The 23,897-nt window shown below is 54.7% G+C and overlaps 3 protein-coding genes across 5 annotated transcripts in view; all 3 read left to right on the top strand.

Moving 5' to 3' along the window:
- RANBP3 (RAN binding protein 3) overlaps positions 1–3,793 on the top strand; it is a 56,680-nt gene extending 52,887 nt beyond the window's left edge. For all 3 annotated transcript variants that reach the window (XM_075444384.1, XM_075444385.1, XM_075444386.1), the window contains 2 exons: positions 1,298–1,478; positions 2,404–3,793. In XM_075444384.1, coding sequence (XP_075300499.1) covers positions 1,298–1,478; positions 2,404–2,447 — 225 coding nt within the window. In that variant the 3' untranslated portion in view covers positions 2,448–3,793. The remainder of the gene's footprint in view (positions 1–1,297; positions 1,479–2,403) is intronic.
- Positions 3,794–9,688: 5,895 nt separating this feature from the next.
- Positions 9,689–14,469, top strand: NDUFA11 (NADH:ubiquinone oxidoreductase subunit A11). Its single transcript, XM_075444387.1, has 4 exons — positions 9,689–9,809; positions 9,943–10,035; positions 13,432–13,554; positions 14,276–14,469. Exons 1-4 carry the CDS (start codon positions 9,728–9,730, stop codon positions 14,386–14,388), a joined length of 411 nt encoding a protein of 136 aa, XP_075300502.1. The 5' UTR covers positions 9,689–9,727; the 3' UTR covers positions 14,389–14,469.
- A 1,563-nt stretch (positions 14,470–16,032) lies between these two features.
- Positions 16,033–21,019, top strand: KLHL33 (kelch like family member 33). Its single transcript, XM_075444096.1, has 5 exons — positions 16,033–16,066; positions 17,362–17,889; positions 18,105–19,038; positions 19,443–19,613; positions 20,146–21,019. Exons 2-5 carry the CDS (start codon positions 17,367–17,369, stop codon positions 20,720–20,722), a joined length of 2,205 nt encoding a protein of 734 aa, XP_075300211.1. The 5' UTR covers positions 16,033–16,066; positions 17,362–17,366; the 3' UTR covers positions 20,723–21,019.
- The last annotated feature ends 2,878 nt before the right edge of the window (positions 21,020–23,897 follow it).

Here is a 23,897-nt window from a genome sequence, read left to right on the forward strand (position 1 = left end):
AGAGTTACTAGAACACTTGGGAGATCACAATACAGTCAGCAAAAAAGAAAGGTCATTCTCTAATGTCTGCTAAGAGCACTTACAGATTTTTGAGAGGTCTGAACACATTCTTTTGACTTACACTGATTGTACGCAAGGAGTTATTAAAGAATTAGGTGTTCTTATGGCTCAGAAATTAAGAGAACAGCAACAGAAATGGTCAGCCTTCCCTGTGATGTTAGGTTTGCAGGACTGGGATAGTCCCAGGTTTGTCCCAAAGTGGTACTTAATGATACTGAATATCCATTGGTGAAGAAAAATCAGTGAAGTTAATGGATAACTTTTTATCAGCATTTTTCTAGATTTGAAAAGTTTGAGTTAACCTGTTATCAGGCTATTCACTATTGATTTTAGTATTCATAAAAAGTATCTTGTATGGAATAATTTATTCACTACAATTCTGCAGATTGAAGTGACAGATTTAAGTGACAGATGGAGAGGATGGAAACAATGTTTTTATGAAAGAATCTCAGAAGTGGGATCGTTACCTTACAGTTGACTTGGGGTAACGGTAATATCAGTCCATGTGAGGACTGAACTGACATAGTGAAGAGTTTCGTAGTATTTGACAGTAGTTCCCTTTTAAATAATGTCCATTAAATACTTAGTTCAATAGGCTTAAAAATTGATTCTGTGGAAGGCGTGAAGTGGCCATTAACCTTTGAGAGCAAAAAAGATATGTTCTTGGACAGGTTGTCACAAATGCTTCCCTCTGAAATAGCTGACCAGTATAAAAGTGTTAAAAAAAAAAAAAAAATCACCTGCCTGACTGCATGTCCATTCAGTTTTCTCATCATATCTTATGTTGAAACTTTATGTCAGTGCATAATGAAACAGTTACTTAACTCAATTATGATAGCTAATATGTGAAGTTGAGTGGTTGAAAAACATGGAAAAATCTGTGCAAGACAAACTTTTTAAAGATCTTTTTAGCATGAGGTTTTGGAGGTGTCAGGAAAGCTGTGCGACCTCTGGATAAAGAAGGTCGTATAAAATCAGCTGGTTACTGGGTACGTTAGCCAGAGAAAGTTGATGCTGAGCGCAGAGGAATATGCTCTCGCCATCAGAGTTCAGTATATCTAGCATCTTGCTGTGTGTGCCACAGCCCATTCTGACCTAGTTTGAAAAACCCTGTATGAGAAAACTGAAAAGAGGATTGTGAAATTTGGCGTGACTGGCGTGTATTACGTGAGCAGTGTTTTATTCTGTTACAATTCCTTGTGCTTTCTTCTTGTTTCTGAATATTAAATAAATGTAGGCGAGCTCAAAAGACACAGGGCAGTTGTACGCTGCATTACACCACCGGATCCTGGCCTTGCGGAGTAGAGTGGAGCAAGAGCAAGAAATCAAGAATGTAGCACCTGAGCCAGAGGTAACGCAATCAAATGAGGAAGACAGTGATGATGATGTCATTGCACCTTCAGGATCAGTTGGAAGTGGTAAGCCAGGCAGACAAAGGAGTTTCCTGTTTTCTATACGTTTTTCTCTGCCGTTCTTTAAGGCAGACCGTCCTCTCTGTAACTGCATAGTAGAGATGTCCTTCTGGCCTGTTACTCCTCACCAGTGTTTGTGCAGTAAGACTCATGGCATGAGTTGCCTTTCTGAATGCAGCTATTGCTTGCTGCTGTGGCAAACTGGTAAAAAGGCCCCTGTGCAGCGTCCATCCAAGCTACATGTCCTAGTTTAGTATGGGTTATCTGTGCTTCAGTTACTTCTAGCTTTGTGTATGGGATCTTTCTGAGTTTCGTTGTTGCTTTCAACATGGCCAAGGCTTGCACCTAAAACCAGAGGTGACTGTCTTGGGCTGCTTTTAGCAGGCAGGATGCTGACTGACCCTGGAGTAGAGTGCTTTTTGGAAAGCAGAAGGTTTACAGAGAGGCATGGCAAGAGTGTAATTCATTTCATTCTACACAAGGAGACGATAATTTAAAAAAAAGCACTAGTCTTCAGTTTGAGGAAAGCTTCCTCCTGTGCTCCTGACTTGGGGGTCATCTGTGCTTTGCTTTCCTATGGCTTAGAACGTCCCACCGGAGACCAGTCCTCCATCTTGATTCACTGCAAGGGAAAAAAGGAGGGAATGAGTATGACCAAAAGCAGTGGGTGGATTGAAGAGGCTGGAAACTGAGCTTTTACGCTCTGGGATGCCCAAACCAGATTAGTCAAGAACATTAAATTCTGCAGCGGACAGAACTTAATCTGGAGAAGTAAAATGTAAGGGGGTGGGGAAGGGAGAACTCTACAGTTCTCATCTGTCTTTGAAATCCTGAATCCGACACTTCTGTAGGCTTTTCAGGTAGAGTCTCTTATGTAAGGCAAGAAACAAAAGATATTTCTTATGACAAAGAACTGCTCTGTTTGTTTCAGGTCCTAATGATGAAGGTGACGGGCAGAATGTTGGCAGCACATAGCAGATGTGAGCCGATCTGCTTGCAAGGCTGCTATGAACACCATCTTGCAGGCATCTCCGGATACCCCAGGCCAGCTATTATTTCAGGCAGTGTTGAAGGCTCCAGGACTTAAGAACTGTGCATCCCTGTTCTGTTTGTTTGGTTTTTTGGTCTGGATCAGTAGATTCCACACAAAAAAAGCAGACTTGGAAACTACCTGAATGTGGTTTGGGACGTGAAAGCTCATCATATTGATGAGCCAAAAAACAAAAAAACCAAACATTTCCCCTCATCCTTGTAATTGAAATGGCACATTACAGCTTGTCACAGCTTTTCATTGGGACCTTTTGACTGTTTCTTCAGTAGTTCGTGTCTTGCAGGCCTCCGAGATAGAACTTTCCGACGCGGTTCCAACTCGAATTCCGCTTTCATAACCCCTACTCCCCCTTACGAGTTTGTGCCACCTGCAGGGAAACGTGTCCTCACCAGTTCCTACGCTCACTGGCTGCCCTTTTGGGTTCATTCTCTGGCTGGACTGCAGATGGGGCAGATTATGTTTTTACCTTTTAATCGCAACCTAGGTTGTGGACACCGTTGTTCCCTGTGTAGTGGGTTTGTAAACAGAGAGAAACAAAACATTGTAGTTCACCAGAAAAGCTTTTTTAATGCGATAAGAAGAGACTTTAAAATCCCCAGGACGTTTTGGTAACTCCTTTTCTTTCTTCCCATTTCATTATTATTATTTGGGGATTTATATTGTGGTGATACTTTTTTATTTTAGTTTTTCAATAAGATGCTCTTGTGTGTTGAAAAAGTGAAACTATTGTTTTGTACTGTTCTTTTCTGTTACTATTTAAGGGAGAGCTAAGCCACTATATATAATAGATGTTGCATACAATTTTTCTTAGAAAATTCTGTTTCTGTGGCTACAGTGAAGTGTAGGAGGCATACAGGTTACACCTTCAGGAAAGTGGATGAGGAAACAGCTGTTATCCCTTGGAAGAATAAAATAGGCTCATGTAATGAGCTCCCTCAGCCATTAAAATAAATCTGTATAATAAAGCCGCTCTCATTTAATGGCTTGATTCAACAAGCCATTTAAGCACTTGCCTGACTTAACTACATGTGAATAATCTTCCCGAAGTCAATGCAACTATTCATGCTTAAAGTTGAGTACATTTTTAAATATCTTGCTGAATTAACGGCCTTAAATAGAAAATTAACCTCTAACCCTTTCTGTCCCTGTTCTGTTTCCTGAAGTCTTGCAGCATGAAGAAAAAGGTAATATTGCCAGCTTTGAATAGTTTGGGCTGAAGGATATTGTATTCTGTTCCACCAAAATAAAAGCAAGAATGTGTTTTCCTGTGTGTAATTCTGAAGTACTCCTGCTGTAACCGTAACTCACTTTTGGCTTTGGATGTTTTCTAATCACTTGGGCCTTCAGTGTGAAGGTTGAGTTTTATTTTGTTATTAAAACATGTGGTATATTCTTGTCCAGCAAAGTTGGAATTTGGTAGTCACTAAGAACAGTGACCGGGTCGCTTCCCCTAGGAATTCCCCAAACTGTTCTGCTTCCTTTTTAAGCCGTTTACTGATAGATCATTTCTCACTTGCTTACTCTTTCTCCTGTAGGTTAAGGAGACCTAAAATGCACCATTTAAAAGAAAGAAGCATTTAAAGTAGCATGAACTGAAAATGAAAACCCAGGTTGCAGCACAAAAGCAACTTTGAAATCATTCCAATAGCAAGACAGCCCTTATTGCCTCTGTTTTAATGAAACACACTTGTCTGCACTGGGAGTCGAGAACATGTTGAATTTTACCTGTTGCCTGTTGTTCACCATTGCTGGAGACTCAGCTGCTGGGGCAGGGGGTGCTGTGCTTTTCTCAATAGCCCGCTGAAGGCGCGTCTTGGATTACTTTCTGGGGAGTGAAAAGGGCTGATGATGAGCTGTGCCCCTGCATTTGTGATTTCTCTGGATTGTCTGCTCGTGCCTTTTTGCATTTTGGGGTTTTTTTTTTCCTTTGAGGAAACCCCTTTTCTTAGATGGGGTTTTTTAACCATGCCCAAACCTAGTGATGCACCCCGATGCACCCCTTCTCCTGCAGCTCGCTAGCAGCAGCATAGCATGTTTCCTGATACCCACCTGCCCAATTGTTTCTGCCTCACAAGGCAGGGAACTTCGGTATTTTCAAGTAAGTGATCTGCGTTTTGGATTTTGGATCTTATTACACTGGGATACTCGGAGCTGCTGCTTGTCAGCAAAGACAATTAATAAGGTGTGTTGGTCAGCAGGGCCTGCTTGTGGAGAAATGGGTGTCGTTTCCTGGTCCCAGACTCTGGGGGGTCTGTGCAGAGTCTCCCTTCGAGGTGCTTTACCTAACATGGAACTGATGGTGCGTGAAGATTCGGAAAAATGGAATACGCGTGTGTGCTTTGATGGGGTTTGGTGGTGAAACAGTCACCTATAGCATTCCAAAAAAAATAAAAGGGCAGTTACTTACTGATATAAATTTTATTTCAGCTGGAAGCTTTGCATATGTTTTTATAGTGAAGAGGAAAATATCAGTGTGAACCACTAACAGAATTGGCCACAGACTGAGTTCAGGCCCTGCCCAATGAGATGCGTTGGGCCAAAGCAAAACTTTTCCTTCAGTCTCTGCTTTAAGCCTTCGTGAAGCTCTTGAGAGGTGGAACCAGAGAACGCCCGTGTGCGGTGAAGGACTGATGTAAGGCTGTCATATCAGCATGTATGTGGGAGCTACATTACAACTTGTGTCAGAAAACAAGGAGACCCCCCCAAGCCCTGCGTTGTTTCCTGCGCTGGGCAGGGGCTGTTGGAAGGGAGGCTGGCCATGACCAGGTTTGCCTTACAACAGTCTTCCCCTTGCCCCCCCCTCCTGCTGCATCTTTGCCCTTAGGTCCGTTGTTAACGTACGGATGTTGTTAGCAATTCCTGTTACCTTGTTCTGGCTGCTGGCTGACGTGGGCACGGCTGTGCAGATTTTACAGGGAGAAAAAAAAAAAGATACTGAAGAGTGGAATAAAGTTGAGCACATCTGATGGGGAAAATGTTGCAAGAATGGTGGTGTTACTAAAACCAGAAGTAAACCTCTTATCCATAAAACTAAAAACAAGATTATATGCACAGGAAATACAAACACTGAGGTAAGAAAATGTGTAGTTACAGCGTCTTTCTGTAGTCCGGGTCCCAGTGCGTGATGCACTACTTCAGAGAAGACAGGGCAGGGAAGGATCTAAATAAACCTTTGCAGTCCTCCATGGAAGCCAGGCTGGGCTGATGTCCAAATGGTTTGAAGCCTTCAGGAAGAAAAAAATCCGGCTTTGTAATGAGTCCCCCTGATCCCAGTCACCGAGCTGTCGATTCCATCGCTTGGGTGCTGCTGCCCTGAAATGACTGTTGGTAATGCGTCCCACGCTGCAGTTCGGCCTCTTGTTCTCCCAGCGAGTGTAGAAAACGGTTTATTTCCTTTCTAGAAACATGTTACATATTTGAAAATTTACCATGTTTCCCCGTAATCTTCTCTAGTTTTAGTAATTCCAATTATGATAATTGCCGTAATTTGTCATGCAAGATTTCATTAAACTGACTTTTCACTGTGCGCTTTTCTTCCCGTGTTCTTTGGTCTTTCTGTGCACGGACTTGCCGAAACGGAACTCTAGAGTCCGTTACGCGGGTAGCAGATAATTTCACCCAGAAGGTTACAAAGGTATTTTGATTTTCCAGGGTAATCTTTTCCCCCCCCACTGAAGATTAGCACCGAGCAACAGGGGTGCTGAGAGAGAATTGCTGAAGTAGGCTCTAAGTCAATCTTCATTCCTGTATCCTAGGTTATGGTACGGGTATCTTGCAAAGAAATGCTCAAAATAATTTCTGTAAATAAAAGTCTCTCATTTAAAGCTAGTACTCAGCACTCCCCTTTGCCTCCTTTCAAGGGCTTGGAGATAAAAAGCTGAATTTGTCAGCAAGGGCACTGGTGATTCCGTTGCTGGGGGTGGGCAGTGAAGGCCTCTTCTGAGGATATCTGAATTCAGTGTGGGGCGCATTTTAAATGAGCCATCCCTGGTGGAATTCTGGTAGCTTGCCTTCAGCTGGTGCTGAAGCCCAGGAAAAGCAACGCGGCGATGCTGGGTCTGGTGTCCTCCTCGGTGGAGGTGCCGGGAAGCCCCTGCGGGAGGACGTCTGCTGCTGCCGGGCAGCCACTACCCAAGCAGTCTGCAGCAGCGCTCGGTCTGTGCTAACTGTGCACACGGGAAATGCTTTTTATATCGACCACGGGAAAGCGGCTCACGAGTCGGGGTCTGTTTTGCAGATAAGATGCAATTGCTGTTCCGGAGAGCGCAGAGTGCGGGAGAAGATCGGAGGTCTGTTGGATAAGGCCATAGAAAAGGCTCCTGAAAGAGGGGAGGATGGAGAAATGCTTTGACTGTGACTTGCTGGTGAGTGGTTCTGTCCTCATTTCTAAAAAAAGTGTCAGAGGCAGAAGGAAACCAAGTGATTTGCAGCTTGTAGTACGATGGCAAGATGCTCCCCCATCTAACAGTTGGGGAACGAATGCTCCTTAGCTAACTGGTTCGTAGCCACAGTCTGCAGTTAATCCTGAAATATTTGGAGTCATGTTAGATGTTTTGAGAGTCGTGTTACTCACCTAGAGTGATTTATGTGTTGATTTCCCTGGAACTTGCCTGTTTATAGTCAGGTAAGTTACATTTTACTGTAGCAGTTCTCTAATGAGCACTAATTGCCTAGGAAGTGTCTTGCAGCATTCAGAAGCCCGAGGACAGGCTGCTGAGAGCCACCCCAGCGCAGCAGCGTGCCAGTCCCTGGGCTCAGCCGTGGCCTGTAGGCAAGGCAGGGTCGGGGCTGCACGAAGCCAGGTGCTGCGTCCTGCCGCGACAGCCTTTGTACCTGGAGGGACCTCGGGAGGAGCGTCGGTGCCGCCTGGCTTGTCTGTGGAAGGAGCAGTGTGAATCCACTGCGTGTGTGACACGCTTGGGACAGAAGGGCTCCGAAGGGCTGCTCAACACCTAGAATGCTGTTCATGGCTTAACGGTGTCGAGTCTTACACAAGATTTAGTGACTGCTGTGCTCAGCTTTGGGCCCCTCACCAAGCAGGACATGGAGGGGCTGGAGCGTGTCCAGAGAAGGGCAGCGAGGCTGGGGAGGGGTCTGGAGAACCAGTCTGATGGGGAGCGGCTGAGGGAGCTGGGGCTGCTCAGTCTGGAGAAGAGGAGGCTGAGGGGAGACCTTCTCGCTCTCTGCAGCTCCCTGACAGGAGGGGAGAGTGAGGGGGGGTTGGGCTCTTCTCCCAAGTAACCAGCGACAGGACGAGAGGCAATGGCCTCAATTGCATCAGGGGAGGTTTAGATTGGATATCAGTGAAAATTTCTTTCCTGAAAGAGTGGTCAGGCATTGGACCAGGCTGCCCAGGGCAGTGGTGGAGTCCCCATCCCTGGAGGGGTTCAAAAAACATGTAGATGTGGCACTTGGGGACATGGTTTAGCAGGCATGGGGGTGATGGTTGGACCTGGTGGTCTTAGAGATCTTTTCCAGCCTTAGTGATTCGATGATTTCTCCGTGCTGCTGTGCAGCCGTGGGTTTTCTAGCCCTGCTGTCCGTCATGGCCACGCAGTCCTTCTCTAGATGTGCCTAGCAAGGACTCAGGAGGAGGAATAAAGCCGCCCTATAAGCTGCTTCCTTTAATAATCTGCCAGTGAGAACCTGATCATTGCATCTGGGTTTGCGTTTGGAGGAAGAGCCACGCTGCTGGGGCAGAGCAGCTCTGCTGCTGGATCCAAGGACGGGCGGCTCCCTCCGCCATCACCACACCCCACCCCACGTCCTTCCAATGCAGACGCCTGCGACAGCTCCGAACGCAGACGATTCTGCAATGCTCCCACTGTGCCCAAGCCAGGTGCTGCGTCCCAGACCCCCGGCACACTCCGGTCCCTCCCCGTGCCCCTTTCTCTTCTCACTGGGGCTGGGAAAGCTTCGAGCTCGCTGTACCTGGCACCAAACAGCTCCTTCCTGGGGTAAGGGGGGGAGTAGCTGGCATCCAGCTCCAGCTGCTGAGCTGCTCTCCCAGAAGCAGGGTGCGGGGGGAGACTCAGCATGACTGGGAAATCCACAAATGAATATTTAATAAGCATTTCACATAAAGTGGGAAAGAGAAGTAGACGGGTGAGAGAAAGCTTGAGCAAAGCGTCGACCCAGTTACAGACTTCTTCCTTCCAGCTGCTGGAGTTATTTCAGTGGTGGGGAAAACAGAACCGAGGAGGTGCACTGAGAAAGCACCGCAGTCAGCTGGTGAGTGGTTTGATCAGCAAACTGAGAACAAGCGGAAAAAGAAATACACAGAGTGCACCCGGCCACCCAGGGGGGGCTGTGCGTGTCAAAACATTATTTCAGGAAAAAAAAATGCAGATACAATGTACAGAGAACTAGAACAGAGTCCTTGAAAAGTCATAATAAATGATCCAAGTAGTATTTACTTGTAACTGTAGCCCCTACACAAAAAAACTCACCCACCCCCCCAAAACAAACCCCAACCCACCACGAAAGGGCCAGCCCTGAGCGCCGCCGGGATGCGAGCTCCCAGCAGCGCGTGGCGTTGGGCCCGGACGCAGAGCTGCCCCCTCCGAGAGCCCGCGGAGAGCCGCGGGCTGGCTGCGAGCCCACGGCACGGAGCACCGCGCCTCCTCCGCGGGATCCCACCCCGGCGCTGCGGGCGGACGCCGGGCCGGGGCGCTGGGGAAGGCCCGAACGAGCTTCCCGGCCGCGCTGGGGCAGAACGGAGCTCTCGGCACCGCTCAGCTCGGAACGGCGTTCGTTCGGCGCGCACCGGGGGCCGGCTCACCGCCCGAGGCGGCCCGCGCCCGGCAGGTCCCGGCTCAGGCAGGTCCCGGTCCAGGCCCCGGCAGGCCCCAGGCCCCGACCCCGGCAGATCCCGGCAAGCTCCAGGCTCTGCAGGCCCCGCCTCACGGAGGTCCCAGCCCCGGCAGGCCCCAGGCTCCGGAACACGGCAGAGCCCGGTTCCCGGCAGACCCTGACAGGCCGCAGGGCCCGGCTCAGGCAGGGCCCGACCCCGGCAGGCCCCAGACCCCCGCAGATCCCGGCAGATCCCGGCAGCCCCAGGCTCAGGCAAGACCCCGCCCCCGGCAGACCCCTCCCCCGGCAGGCCCCGCCCACAAGCGGAGTGCGGCGCGGCGCTCACCTGGCGGGGCGGGGCGGGGCGGTGCTCTCGCGAGAGCGTCGCGCGCCGCCGTGCCCTTGCGGCGCCATGGCGGGCTACTGGGACGGCCCCGAGGGCGAGGAGTGCCCGCGCCGCGCGTGGCTCAGCACGCGGGTGGGCGCCGCCGTCGGTGAGGGCCGGGGGGACCCGGGGAGGGGGGGGGAGGCGAGGCGGGCCCGGCCCGGCCCGGCCCGGCCCGGCCCGGCCCGGCCCGGCCCGGCCCGGCCCGGCCCGGCGCTGACGGACGCCGCGCTGTGTTGCAGGCCTGGTCGGCGCGGCCTACCGCATCGTCCTGCTGCAGCCCGGCTCGGCCCTGGCCGCCTTGCAGATGGCCGCCTCGGACACCGTCACCATGGGTAAGGGCCCGCGGCTCGGCCGCGGCGGGGAGCGGGGACGGTGCCCCGGGTCGCCCCGCGCTGCCTCCGGTAAGGCCTCCCGGCGCGGCCTCCGCCTGTGCCTTCGGGGCTGGGCCTGCTGCTGGGCACCCCCGGGGCGGGCGCTGAGGGCGGGGCCGGGCCGGGCCGGGAGAGCGCCTGGGGAAGGCGCAGAGCTGTGCAGGCCGCGTCCCCTCCGTGCGGTGCGTAGCCGGAGGTGAAGACTCGCTAATTAGCAGGTAATTAAGCAGGGGTTCTGTATTGCGGCGCGGGCACACGGGGGATCTCTGCACCGGACACCCTGTCGCTGCAGGTTAAACACAATCACAATATACATGTTCATTATGTCTCCGAGAAATGCTTAGCATACTCATGGCTTTCCCAAGAACTAATTAGCGTACGTTAATGTCTTTCCTGCACGTCTGTCAGCATCCTCGGGTGGTCTTTGGGGGTCCCGAGATGAAGGCTGATACTCCTCATCGCATTGTCCGCTGGCTGACCTCTGTTTCTGCGCAGACTCAGCTCGGAGATCACGTCTGCTGTGTCCTCCCAGGTCGTTTTGCGCCGGTCTCGTTGCCCTCTTGGTGCCTCTGTGTCTCCGTAGCTTGGTGCCTCTGCCCTCCCAAGGCCCAGCGGTCTGGGGTGGAATTATTCAGGACTCTCTCTATCTTCGAGCGTTCCTGTCCGCTCAAAACAGCGAGTCAGGTTGGTCAAAGTAGCGTTATTTAGGAGCCTCTTTATGTGAGAGCTTTTCCTGTCTTCTCAAAGCAGCAAGGATCTAGTTTAGTTTAGTTACAGTCACTCTGGTAAGTGGAAATTTTACGTTTACGGGTATCCCCCTTTTGCTGTCGTGCTGCTTATTGATATGTCAGATTGTACTAGAACAGAGCAGATGTTACTTGCAGGTGGATAGTACTCACCTGCTAGCTAGCGTTAACACCAGCAACCGTGTGGGTGGTGGCAAAAGAAGCTCCTGGGTTAGTGCTGGAGGCGGAGGAGCAGCCGGGTCAGCTCAGGCCGACGATGCGCCTGCAGCAGTCTCTGCCCCCCGTGTGCTGTATTTAGAGGTGTGCTCTTTAGCTGAAGTTTAGGTAACGTGTTTTTTGTAATATACAGAAAAAGGGACTTATTTTCAGTATTTCCAGAACAGCTCATCTATGGACAAAAATGTGATGGAAGCACACTTGTTTACTTCATATATTTAGGCATTGTGTTTAATAAATCGCACTTGCTGAAGAGCAAAAGCAGTGTTTTTGATGGCAAAAGGAAATTCTCATCATGCTGTATAGCCGAGAAGAAACCACACAGCTGTCTTGAATTGTCTGGTTTTTTCACAAGGAAGGGGACGCAGAAGAGATGAGCAGGGAGCCAAGGGTGCTGGCGCTGAGCCGCGCGGCTGAGGCTCCCCAGGGCCCTGGGCTCGCCGAGCTCCTCTTGGTTTTCAGTCTGATTTACCGGCGCCTGTCGCCTCTGTCCCTCCCCGGGTGCTGGTGCTTGAGCGGGAACCTGGTTCACAAGCAGGCCAGATCTGCAGCTTGGAGCTGTTCAACTCTAAAACAGGACTGGGAATCTCCTGTGATGTGTTGAGCCATGGAAAGCCGTTATAATGGACCAGATAATGTAACCAGTTACGATTTCAGTGAATCCAGAGCCAGCGTGTTGGACACTCTCGCCAGTTCTTGCACCCAAGGAAGGGCTCATCCTGCCCGCTGTGCAGGGGCCGCAGCGCGTGGTCTGAAGCCGTGTGTTTTGCCTGCAGACTGCTTGGTCCAGAGCAGGGAAGCTGGAATACAGGCCGTGGTCTGTGGGTGGTGTTTTTTCCGTGGTCTTTTCAGTTGATTTTGGGATCAGCATAATCACGTTTTCTGCTGAAAAGCTGCAGAGGTTCGTAGCATGAGCTTGTGGTTTCCTGGTTTGCCACAGAGACGGATGATTTTTATCCTGGACATTTTTGTTGTTCCCAGGAAAGATGAATTGAAATCTGCAGACGGTGCCTGGTAGCCAGCTTCACGTTTCATGATCAAGAACCTGTATTACAAACAAAGAAAACCCCTTCGTGTGTTGGCTTGGCACAGCCATTTGCCAAACTTTGCAGTTACAGAGGTGTAGGATCTGATGGGATGGGGTGTGTAGTCCAGTGGACAAGACGATGCCACTTTGCAACTTCTTAATTCAGTTTCTGAAATCAATTTACAAAATAAAAATCCATTTACACAAAGAATGATTTATAAACTCAATCCGTTTTTCTGCTGTCCAAAAACCATTGCGAGCCCCGGGCAGGTAGAGGAGTGCCGTGCCGGGACAAAGCGACCGTAGGGAGAGCGGAGCCGTCTGAGGTTCTCTGCCCGGATCCCTGTGAGAGCGGGTGCGCGGGGACTCGTGAGCTGAGTTTCAGCACCAAGCCCAAACAGCTCTGCGATCTCCTACACCCTGGGGACCGCGCTGGAGAGAAACCTGCTTCCCTCTCCTCTTACCCCCGGCTGCTTGGGGGCTGCCCCGTTGCCTCGTCTGGAGGGGCTCTTATGGAGTCTGAGCTGATAACCGGGCTGGAGGTGGTGGCTTTGCTCCGAAGCCGTTGGGACGCTCCTGCCTTGTGTGCTGGGCTCCTGGGACCCAGCTGCCGGCTGAGCCAGACCGGCTTGCACAGGACCTGTGTGGCACGGAGGTGGCCGGACCAGAGGAGGTGCCGGAAGGAACTCGACCAGGAACTACTGGAGAGAGTCCAGCGCAGGGCTACGAGGACGAGGAGGGGCCTGGAGCATCTTCAACTACGAGGAGAGGCTGAGGGAGCTGGGCTTGTTCAGCCTGGAGAAGAGAAGGCTCAGAGGGGACCTTAGAAATGCCTCTAAATATCTGCAGGGTGGGGGTCAGGAGGACGGGGCCAGACTCTGTCCAGTGGTGCCCAGCGACAGGACAAGGGGCAACGGGCACAAACTGGAGCAGAGGAAGCTCCAGCTGAACCCGAGGAAGAACTTCTTCCCTCTGAGGGTGCCGGAGCCCTGGCCCAGGCTGCCCAGGGAGGCTGTGGAGTCTCCTTCTCTGGAGATGTTCCAGCCCCGCCTGGACATGGTGCTGTGCAGCTGCTCTGGGTGACCCTGCTTGGGCAGGGGGTTGGGCTGGGTGACCCACAGAGGGCCCTGCCAAGCCCAGCAATGCTGGAATTTGGGGATGCTGTGAATGGGAGCTGTGTAATGCTGAGTCTCACCGCAACGCGTAGGATCCGACACCCCTGGGTAATCGAAAGCAGATCTTGCTTCATTTTCCTCTTTTTCTCGCAGAGGAACCATTGCCTGGCATCTCAGAAATGTTCTTTGGATGTTTGTAATTCTCAGTTGCTTGAGGGGTTTTGTTTTTTGCTTTTATACCTCTTGTTTACAGCCACGCTAGGAGCTGTGTTTGGCGTGACTACCTGCCTCAGCGCCCAAATCCGAGAGGAACCGCGGGATCCCTTGAACTATTTCATAGGAGGCTGCGCAACAGGAGCTGTCTTGGGTGCCAGAGGTAAGTGTGGATCACGCCCGCGAAGAAGCGGGCCCTCTCTGCTTTTAGAAACCTTCCTGTTAGGGAAAAGTGTAAAAGAAGCTTGATGTCAGGCTTGTTTGGTAAAGATTCGTCTCAGCATGTGCATTCCATTTCATGCCGGTTTTCGTTGATGCTCCATTGTACAGGCCTGCTAAAATAAAAATACTGCTGCAAGAAAATAAATGCCGCTACAGAAGGAGGCCAGATCTAACAGCCAGCTGATGTACGGACTGAAAACAGCTGACCCACTGCTGCCAAGCGTAACTACCAGTTGTAGCTTGAAATTGCAGGGTGTGAAAACTGTCATTGTGGAAATCCATCTTTTCTTGGCAACAAATGTGATTTATTTTATGCGGAAAACAGAATATAACATCTGCCTTCTGAATTGTTCGTGTGCTCTGAGGGACAAGCTGTGTCTTGCTGCTGCTGCTCCTCTGGTGTCTGGTCAGGCTGGATGAGCTCCTGCGGATGTTTGTGCAGCTCTGTGTTCCGTAGGCGTCTTCGGACTCGGTTGTTTGCCGAGAGAAATCAGAAGAGCGATTTTAAGAAAAGTCACATTTCTGATTCCTCTTGGCAAACAGTGTTACTGATGGTCAGGGGACTGCGAGTGGCCCGTGGAGCAATTACAGTGCCCGTCAAGATCTCCTGCGTAGCACTGGTTCACTAATAGATCTTTCATGGTTTGATTTGTTTTTTCCAGCTCACAGTTACATGACCGGTACCACGGCGTGTTTGGGGTTTGGAATTACCGCTGCTCTAATGAAGATAGGTAATAACGAGGGCTGGAGGCTGGCGGGGCCTCCCAAGCTGTAAATGGAGCCTGTCCTCCCCACGGGCTGTCCCTTGAATGCTGTGGGTAACCAGACATTGTATAATAAAGCCACTGTCGGATCAGCGGGTGTCCTGACGTTTGGATGTTGTCCGGCTGTTGACAGCGCTGGGGCTGAGACCCAAAAATCGTGGAGCCAGGGGAGAGGAAGCTTCGAGCTGCTGCTCCGGCGGAGATTTCTTTTGCGCGAGTCGCGTTGCCTCTGTGTCTCCGTATCGTGCACGCAGGCTGGAGGGGTGCAGTCGCTGGTTGCAGTCTGGTCGAGGAGCCGTTCTGGGAGGTTCGAGCGGGTCCTGCAGGACTTTGGCCAGGATTGGGGCTGCACTGCACCGAGTCCGTCCGTGAGGGGCTGGAGGCAAAACTTCTGGAGAGGCGCTCGGCTCTGGGTTGAGGATGCGGAGTTTGGGCTGGGGGGAGGAGGTGTTGATTGCCCACAACAAAGCATTCCAGAGCCTGGGGACCTTCTCTGAGAAACATTTAACGAAGCCTAGAGCCCACAGCTTCGGGGTCAGAACTGGGGAGCAGCTGAGGTTGGAAGGGACCCCCGGAGATCTTCCTGCTCAGCTGGAGCGCGTTGCGCGGGGCTGCGTCCGGTTGGGTTTTCTGTCTGCAAACTGACGCATGTCCAGCGCAGCCACCTGGGAGGTGGAACACATGAGGAGAGGCGAAGAGACCTGCGTCATTCAGCCTGGAGACAAGGTCGAGGGCTGATCTGACACTGCTTGTTCACAGCTTGGTGGCTACAGAAGAGGCAGGCTCAGGTGCACAGGAAAGGATGAGAAATAGAATCTCCCTTCCGGCAACGTGCACTTGCTAACTCGATAGCGGGGGAAACAAATCCCAATCCCTCCCAGCTGGGGTAGAGAAGTGCTGAGAGATGGACTCGGAGAGGCTGTGAAATCGTCTTTGGGGACGCAGAACTCACCCGGACACGTGGGAATGTGAGGGCAGAGGGACTGGGCGCTTGGGGACGGGGCTGCGAGTTAATAGAGCTGGAATAGGGGGAGCAGGGGTGGGGGGAGCACAGCGAGGGGAGGGGACAGGGGAGCCAGAGATGATGAGATTGGGGGACCCAGGGACGGCAGAGGAGGGGACGGAGCGATGTGGGGGGACACAGGGTCGCAGCCATGGTGGGCTGTGCTGCTCCTGGTACGTGCTCTCCGTGGGCAGGCGGGGGTCCGGGGGGGGCTTGGAGCTGGGCCAAGGGGCCAGTGTCCCCCTGTGCTTCCCGCACCGGGGTGTGGACCCCCGGCTCTTTGGTGTGGGGGTCAGTGGGGCCGGGCTCAAGCTCAGGAGCAAAATGGGGGGGGGGCCATCACACCCCCTTGGGGCTGGGGGAGCTGGGGGGCTGTTTCCCACCCAAGGACTTTTGAGGGGGGCCCTGCTTCACCCTGGGCTCTGGAGGCAAGCGAGGTCTGGGGGGGTCCGATGGTCCAGAGACCCCCGCCAGGACCTGCCCAGGGTAACCTGGGGTTCCCAGCCCTGCCTGTGCCAAAACCTGCGGCAGCTCCTGCGTGCCCGCTGCCTGTCCTCAGGGACCCCGGCGTCCGGGCTCCGGGCCCTCCGGCCTCTCCCGGCCGCGGCCACGTGTCCCCTCTACGCTATAATTACCCGGGCGCATTCCTGGGGGGTCACAGGAGCCTCCCGGCGCGGCGGCAGGCGGTAAGGGGGGACGAGTGCGTGGCGCGGCGCAGCGTGGCGCGTGGGATGTGGCACGCAGGACGCGGCACACGGCACGCACCACGGCGGCCTGCGAAGCGCGCGGCCCGAGCGAGGACACGCGGCACCGCGCGAACGCGGCGAGCAACGCGGGAGGCACTGCTCGTGATGGGGCGGGGGGGTGACAGCGTGCGGCGTGACATGGCGTGTCGCGCGGGGGTCGGCGTGCCGCCGCGGCAGGCGGGGCAGGAGGGCGCATGGCGTGAACGTAACGTGCAGCTCGCGTGGAATGCATTGCGACATGCGACAGCGTGACACGCAGCGCACAGCAGTCGCTGCCACGCGCTGGGTGACATTGCTGGGGAGCTGTTCTGGGGACCGGTGGCTTTGTCACTGTTGGAGCACTGGTGGCTCTGACTATGGGGTGATGGCTGGGGAAGGGCTTGGTGGCCCTGTAGGGCAGAGGGGTTGGTCAGGGACAGCGGACAGAGCTGTGGGGCAATGGCTTTCAGCTGGGGCAGCAGCGGTGGCTGTGGGTCACAGAATCACAGAATCCCAGAATGTTCGGGGTTGGCAGGGACCTCTGTGGGTCCCCCAGCCCAACCCCCTGCCCAAGCAGGGTCACCCAGAGCAGGGGGCACAGCACCGCGGCCAGGGGGGCTGGAATATCTCCAGAGAAGGAGACTCCACAGCCTCCCTGGGCAGCCTGGGCCAGGGCTCCGTCACCCTCCGAGGGAAGAAGTTCTTCCTGGGGTTCAGCTGGAGCTTCCTCGGCTTCAGTTTGTGCCCGTTGCCCCTTGTCCTGTCGCTGGGCACCACTGAACAGAGTCTGGCCCTGTCCTCCTGACCCCCACCCTGCAGATATTTAGAGGCATTTCTAAGGTCCTCTCTCAGCCTTCTCTTCTCCAGGCTGAACAAGCCCAGCTCCCTCAGCCTCTCCTCATAGGAGAGATGCTCCAGTCCCCTCCTCATCCTCGCAGCCCTGCGCTGGACTCTCTCCAGTAGCTCCTCATCTTTCTTGAGCTGGGGAGCCCAGCACTGGACACAGCGCTGCAGATGGGGCCTCCCCAGGGCAGAGCAGAGGGGAAGATGGCCCGTTGGTCCCACCTATGGGGCTGCAGTTTGGCTGAGGGGCACTGAATTCAGCTGTGGGGCAGCAGCGGTTCCTGATGCCTCAGCTGTGGGGCAGAGGCTTCGGCAACGGATCCAAGGGCTTTCACTGTGGGGCAGTGCCAGTAGCAGGACCCCGTGTCCCCAGCCAGAGGCCCCCTGACCCCCTGCTTCGTGTGTTCCCTCAGGCAAGATGTGGGTGCCAGAAGGGCCGGCCCCAGCCCAGTGGCACCTGCGGGACGGGGCCCATGCCGGACACTTCCTGGCTGCGGCCGACCACCTCCGCACCGCAGGACAGTTAGTGGACGTGGCCGTGGGCCCGGAGGGTGATGTGGCCCATGCTGTGGTCCTGGCCTCCATCAGCTCCTTCTTCCTGCGCTTCCTGGAGGGCAGGACCAGAGAACTGCGCCAGGGCCCCCCGCCCCGCGTCCCGCTGCCGCCCGGGGCCACGCTGCGGGGCTGGCGGGCCGTGCTGGCCTTCGCCTACGGGGGAACCATTCCCTGTGGCCGGGAGCAGGAGGCGGAAGAGGCTGCCAGGGCCCTGGGGGCCCCCCGGGTGGTGGCTGCCTGCGCCCCACGGCCGGAGAGCGACCCCCAGGAGGGGGGTCCCGAGGCGCTGGAGGAGCAGTGGGAGACGCTAAGAGCCATGGAGCAACTCCATGCCGGTGGCCTGGGCTGTGACCTCCAGCTCCGGGCAGGGGACGAGATCATCCCAGGTGAGCCAGGGGTGGGGGTCCCCCGGGAGGGGACTGGGCACGCTGGGACAGCTGGGTCCCCTGGCAGGGACGCGGGGGGCCGCAGCTCCAGGCGGGGATGAGGAGCTGGGGGCTGGTCCCCGCGGGAGAGCCGGGGGTTTGGTGGGGAGGGGGCAGGGGTCTGCGTGGTGTCAGGGGTCCCCGCTGCCCCCGCCACTCTTCGTCCTTCCCCGTAGTCCAGCGCCTGGCCCTGAGCTGCTCCTGTGACTTCTTCCGGGCCCTCTTCACCTGCCCCATGCGTGAGGCCACCCATGACCCCGCGGCCCCGCTGGCCACGGGGCTGTCCCCGGCCGAGCTGCGCCTGCTCCTCTCCTTCGCCTACACAGGGACAGTGGCAGGGCCGTGGCCCGCCGTCCTGGAGGCGGCCGAGACCTCCCTGCGCTACCAGGCCTGGGGGCTCCTCACCCTCTGCCTGGACGTCTTCACCCGTGGCCTGACCCCAGAAACTGGCCTGGACGTGCTGGCCTTTGCTATGGCTTACGGGCTGGCCCAGGTGGGCCGCGCAGCAGAGGACTACATCCTGGCCACCTTCCCCAGCGTGGTGGCCACATCGACGTTCCTGGATCTTCCTGCACACCTTCTCATCCGCCTCCTCCGCTCTGACAGTCTCAATGTCCTCCATGAACTGGAGGCCTTGGAAGCGGCATCCCGGTGGCTTATGGCCAATGGAGATGGCGAAGAGGATCTAGCCAAGGAAGTCCTGTCATCTGTTCGCTTTGCCCTCATGTCTGGCCGGGAGCTGAAGAAGGTCCCATCAGTGACTGCAGGGGTAGCCAGCCCGAAGGTTCTTCACGAGCTCGTGGTAGCAAGTTTGGCCCCCATGGCCCAGCTGCCATACCGAGTGCGTTCCATGCAAGAGGTGGTGGTGGTTTGTGGTGGAGACAAACTGACGACCAACCTGGCTGCCCGGAAGCCCAGCAGAGACCTCTGGTTTGCCCACCGCTACCTCAGTGCTGTGGGACTGGTGAAGCAGGTGGAGTGGCGGGCACTGGGACACTTTCCTGATGGCCCACGCTTCCGCCATGCTGTAGCTGTGGTGGGCAACAACCTCTACGTCCTGGGTGGAAAGCGCTACTATGGCGTCCGTGACACCCTGGCCAGTGTCTACAGGTGAGAGCTACAGAGGACCTAGAGGTACCAGGACATTGTGGGATCAGAGGAAGCGTTGACAGAGCTAGAGCTGCCCCACGGAGCCAAGGCGTTGTGGGGCTGCAGTTGGTCAAGCGGACCCAAGGCGTTCTGTGGTCGGTTGAGTGTAGGACTGGGAGGTGCCCTCCTGCGTGTGGGTGTTAGACGGTTTTTGGGGGTAGGGCAGGGAGGCTCCTATCTGGAGTTGCCTCTGGGCATTACGGGTTTGGTGTTGCCCAGAGGGAGGGAATATTCCCACGCAAGGGGACCACGTGGCCCCAAGGCATTATGGTTGTAGGTGGGTTGTTGCCGTCAGCGGTGCCAACATCACCTCATGGCATTGTCGGTAACAGGTAGTCTCTTGCCCCTTCACCTCTCAAATCCAGGTATCAGCCCATGGAGGATTCCTGGGAGCGCCTGGCCAGTATGACCTGTGGGCGCAGCTACTTTGCCGCTGTGGCACTTGGGCATTTCATCTATGCCCTGGGGGGCAACTCAGGAGAGCTCTACTGCACAGACACGGTGGAGTGCTATGACCTGGCCGATGGCACCTGGAGGTGAGCCCACTCCACGTGGACACCTGCTTTGCTCTGTCCTAGCAGCCCCTTGCATTGGCCACGGTGGCCATTGAGTGGTCTTTGGGTCACTGAGCATCCAACAGAGAAGGGGCCTACAGTGGCCTTTGGGAGAGGTCTAATGGGTGTTGAGTCCCCTGGGGGTCATTGGGTGTTGGCCAGTGTTGCCGATTGAGGGTCTGTGGCCATCTGCCAATGAGACAAATCGTTTAAACATCTTCCAGCTATGTTTGTGGGTGCTCTGATGGGTGATGGTCAGTATTGTCCATTGAGGGAGTCCACTGTGGGTTGACCAATGGTGTCTTTTGGGGTCTACAAAGTGTTGAACAGTGATGCCCCTTGGGCATTCATTATGTGTCGGCTGATGCTGCTCACTGGGGCTCACGGGGTGTTGACCAGCATTGCCTGCTGAGTGGTCAATGGAGCCATGGCTCACCAGGGAACTCCTGGGGCAGTCACCGCAGGGCAGCTCTGCTTAACCTGCCCTTCACCCCCTCCTTCTCTCCTTGCCCAGGACGTGCCAGCCCCTGCCGATGGCTCTGTGCGGGCACGCGGCGTGTGCCCTGGATGGTGCCCTCTACGTGTCAGGGGGGTGTGATGAGGCATGCCAGTGCCAGGCGTCCTTGCTGCGCTACATCCCAGGTGCGCCTGCCACGCTCCTGGCCCCCATGAATGGCCACCGAGCTGGCCACGTCATGGAGGAGGCAGGTGGGCAGCTCTACGTGGCTGGGGGACTGTGCCAGCGGGACGGGCAGACTGGCTACAGGGACCAGCTGGCCTTTGAGGTTTACAGCCCCAAGCTGGACATGTGGGTGCTCCTCAGCCCCCTGCCCCATGCCCATGTAGTTGGGGGTGCAGCTGTGCTGGGTGGGGAACTCCTCGTACTGGGAGGGTACAGTCACGAGACCTACCGGGACACTCACTTGATCCATGCTTACCAGCCAGGCACCCGGCGCTGGATCACCCGGGGCACCTTGCCCCATGCCTATACTGACCTCCGGGCTTGTGTCCTCACTGTACCCCCTGCCTTGCGTGGCCCCAGCTGCCTTGAGGACAGTTCGAGATCACCTGACACCCCCCACAATACTTAGGGGGGGGGGGCTTAAAAGCTCTGCACCCCATGGTGGGATCCCCAGGTAGCATCCATGGGCACCTCTATGGCGTGAAATTACCCTCAGATCCCTTCCCCAGAATGGGTTTCTCCTGTGGTTTCCAGCAACCCTCCACCCCCAGGGTACATGGCCTGGACCTTGGGGACCCCATGGGACACAAAGACTCCCCACACTGCAATCCTTGCACTCCCTTGCCCTGAGTCCTTCACTGCGAGCTGGGGATCCCCTAGTTCCCCCCCAAAACTTGGGTTAAATAAAAGTGGCTCCTGAACTGACCATCTGAGTCTTGTTTTTTCTGCTGATAAAACCACCCATCCAGGAACAGGAGAGCAAGAGACCGATGGCCTGGGTGTCCTGGATGGGTGGTGGTGAGGACCAGGATTGCCTGGGTGCCTGGGTCCCCCGGGGACCAGTGGGGAGAGGGCACTGTGCGCTGGGTCCTGGTGTTCATCGGGCATGGGGGAGGGTGTGCAAGAGTCTCGGGACTGGGAAGCATCTTGGGGTGCATGAGGGATCCTGCGGAAATAGGAGAGTCCTGGGGGTGCCGGGGTTTTGCGGTAGATGGCAGGGCAGAAGGGGGGTGCCGCGATTGAGAGACGGGACACTGCTTGATGCAAGCAGGATGATCGTTTTATTGTTCTTACACACATACATTTATACAGATCAGAAGGTAGCGTGTTTTAAACTGATTGGTTAAGTTTCAAACTAGGCACCTATTGATTGGTTAACACAGTTGCTAATACAGACACATTCTTTTCCTAAGCTCATCTAAACTAAGGCCATGCAGACACATTCTTTTCTTATCTTATCCAAGGCCTTGCTTCCTCCCTCAGGATGGCTCGGCACTATCTCTCTTCTTCTCAGGGTCAGGATGGCTGGGCACTAACTCCCTTCTTCCCAGGGTTTATGGCCCACAAGTTCCAACACATCCTCCCTCATCAATTGCACCGCGCTGGGGGCCCTGCTGAGGCCCACAGGGGGGCATTGAGGGCTCCTGGGGGATTCAAGGTTCCTGGGTGGCTCTGGGAGGTCTTGGCTTCCAGGAGTGACCAGGAGTGCTCATTGTGTGGCGACGGGGGAGAATCCTAGGGAGGACTTGAGAGGAGAGGCAGAGGTGATGGGGATTCTGGGAGACGTTGGGGTAACAGTGGTGCCTTTGGGGAGGCCATTGAGGGTCCTGGGATGTGTAGGGGAGGGTTGAAGGTTCTAATGGCCCCCCAAAACAGGATTTTAGATGTGGTCTGATGAGCACTGAGCAGAGGGAGATAATCACTTCTCTTGGTCTACTGACTGGGCTCCTGCACTGCTGGCCCTTGTTCACCTTTCTGTCGCCCGAGACACACAGTTCCTTTTCTGTAGCTCTGCTGCGCAGCCAGTCTGGCCCCCACCGGCATTGCTGTGGTCTTCCTTCCGAGGTACCGGACTTTGCATTTGTCCCTGGTGACTTTCATCAGGCTTCTCTCAGCCCGTTTCTCCAGGGTGAATGGTGCTCCCTGAACTGCAGTCCTCCTGGAAGCACAGGAACTGATCCTCCCCAACCTGGTGTCATCTGCCAACACAATAAAAGTGTGCCTAGTTACCTCCTCCACATCATCGATAAAGACGTGGGACAGAAGAGTGTGCAGCGCGGCCCGGTGCGGTGCTCCACGTGTTCACCAGCAGCCAAGTGGGGTACGATCCGTTAACCGCTAGCCGCTGGTCCTGACCTTGGCACTGCTTTTTACCTGCCCAATTGTCCAGCCATCCGGAGCTGAATGGCCTAACCTGGATGCCACGACGCTGTGGGAGCTGTGTTGGAAGGAAGCCAAAGCTCCTGGAGAGGCGAGAGCTGGTGCATGCTGCCCCACCACAGAGCCTGAACGCAAGAACGTGAGAAGCAGCACCGTTACAAAACAAGAAAAGGAGTCCTTAGGCACTGACACTGCTATACGAGACCAGAGGGGGCTGAAAAATGTCCCAAGATGTCGTAAAACTATCTGATAAAAGAAAAAAAAAAAAATCAATATGTAAAGAAGCAGTTCAAGCTGAAGTTCCAGGGGTCTGCCCAAGGCCATCCATGTGTCTCTTGGATGCTCAGAGGGTATCTGAGGTCTCTTGAGCTGTTGCAGTCATGGGTCAAATCTGGGGTCTCTCGAGCTGTTCCTGTCGTCCCAGGAAAGAGGGCGAGAGCGTGGTGGGGTCAGAGGACACCACCAACACACAGGCAAATGCTTCCTCACAAAAGCAGAGCGTGCACGTCCACAGACGCACAAGCACACGGGAGCGTGGCTGGCGGGCACGCCTGCATGGGAGGCTGCTCACCCGCGCTGGCCAGGCACAGGCGCACGTGCCCTTCCGTGGAGCAGTTAATTAACCCGGCGATGGGCGATGCCTTCGGGCCAGTCAGAACTGGAACGGCCATTGCAGAAGTGATGCGTATGATCTAGGCGCTGCGTTTGTGCATCAGTGCTGGGGCCTGCCGGTGGACCTCCACCAGTGACAACCTCCGTCTGCTTCTCATGCCTCCCAAGATGTCTGGGTGACGTCTGCACAGGTGGTCACAAACACTGGCCAGGTCCTGGACGTTTTGTCCTCCTGTGATCCCTCCCAAATCACATTCATCGCCCTCCTCCCGCATTTCCACCCGTCCCGTGATGGGTCACACAGAGGCATCGGCACCTACTGGTTCCTGAACCTATTACGTGACAGCGGGACATGCTGTGGGATGCTTTTCCCACGTGATTTGGTCTCACAGTGAAGGATCACACATTTGGGGCAAAAATTAGACTGGATATAAGGAAGAAATTTTTTACACTGAGGGTGGCGAAGCACTGGAACGGGTTGTCCAGAGAGGTAGTGGAGGCCCCATCCCTGGAAATATTCAAGACCAGGTTGGTCAGGGCTCTGAGCAACCTGGTCTGGTTGAAGATGTCCCTGCTCACTGCAGGGGGGTTGGGCTAGATGACCTTGAAACGTCCCTTCCAACCCAAAGCATTCTATGGTTCTACGAAAAGTCAAGAAGCTGGATAAAAGTGGACTTTTCCTCTGTATCTTCACTATATCCCAGGTACTGAAAACAAGTTTGTCATTTATGGTACCCTGCCAGGACTATGGGAGGTCTAACGAAATGAAACGAGCACCCGTTTGATATTCAAGCAAAGAAAACTTTTATTCT

Source organism: Opisthocomus hoazin, chromosome 27, assembly GCF_030867145.1.
Source record: "Opisthocomus hoazin isolate bOpiHoa1 chromosome 27, bOpiHoa1.hap1, whole genome shotgun sequence".
NCBI lineage: Eukaryota > Metazoa > Chordata > Aves > Opisthocomiformes > Opisthocomidae > Opisthocomus > Opisthocomus hoazin.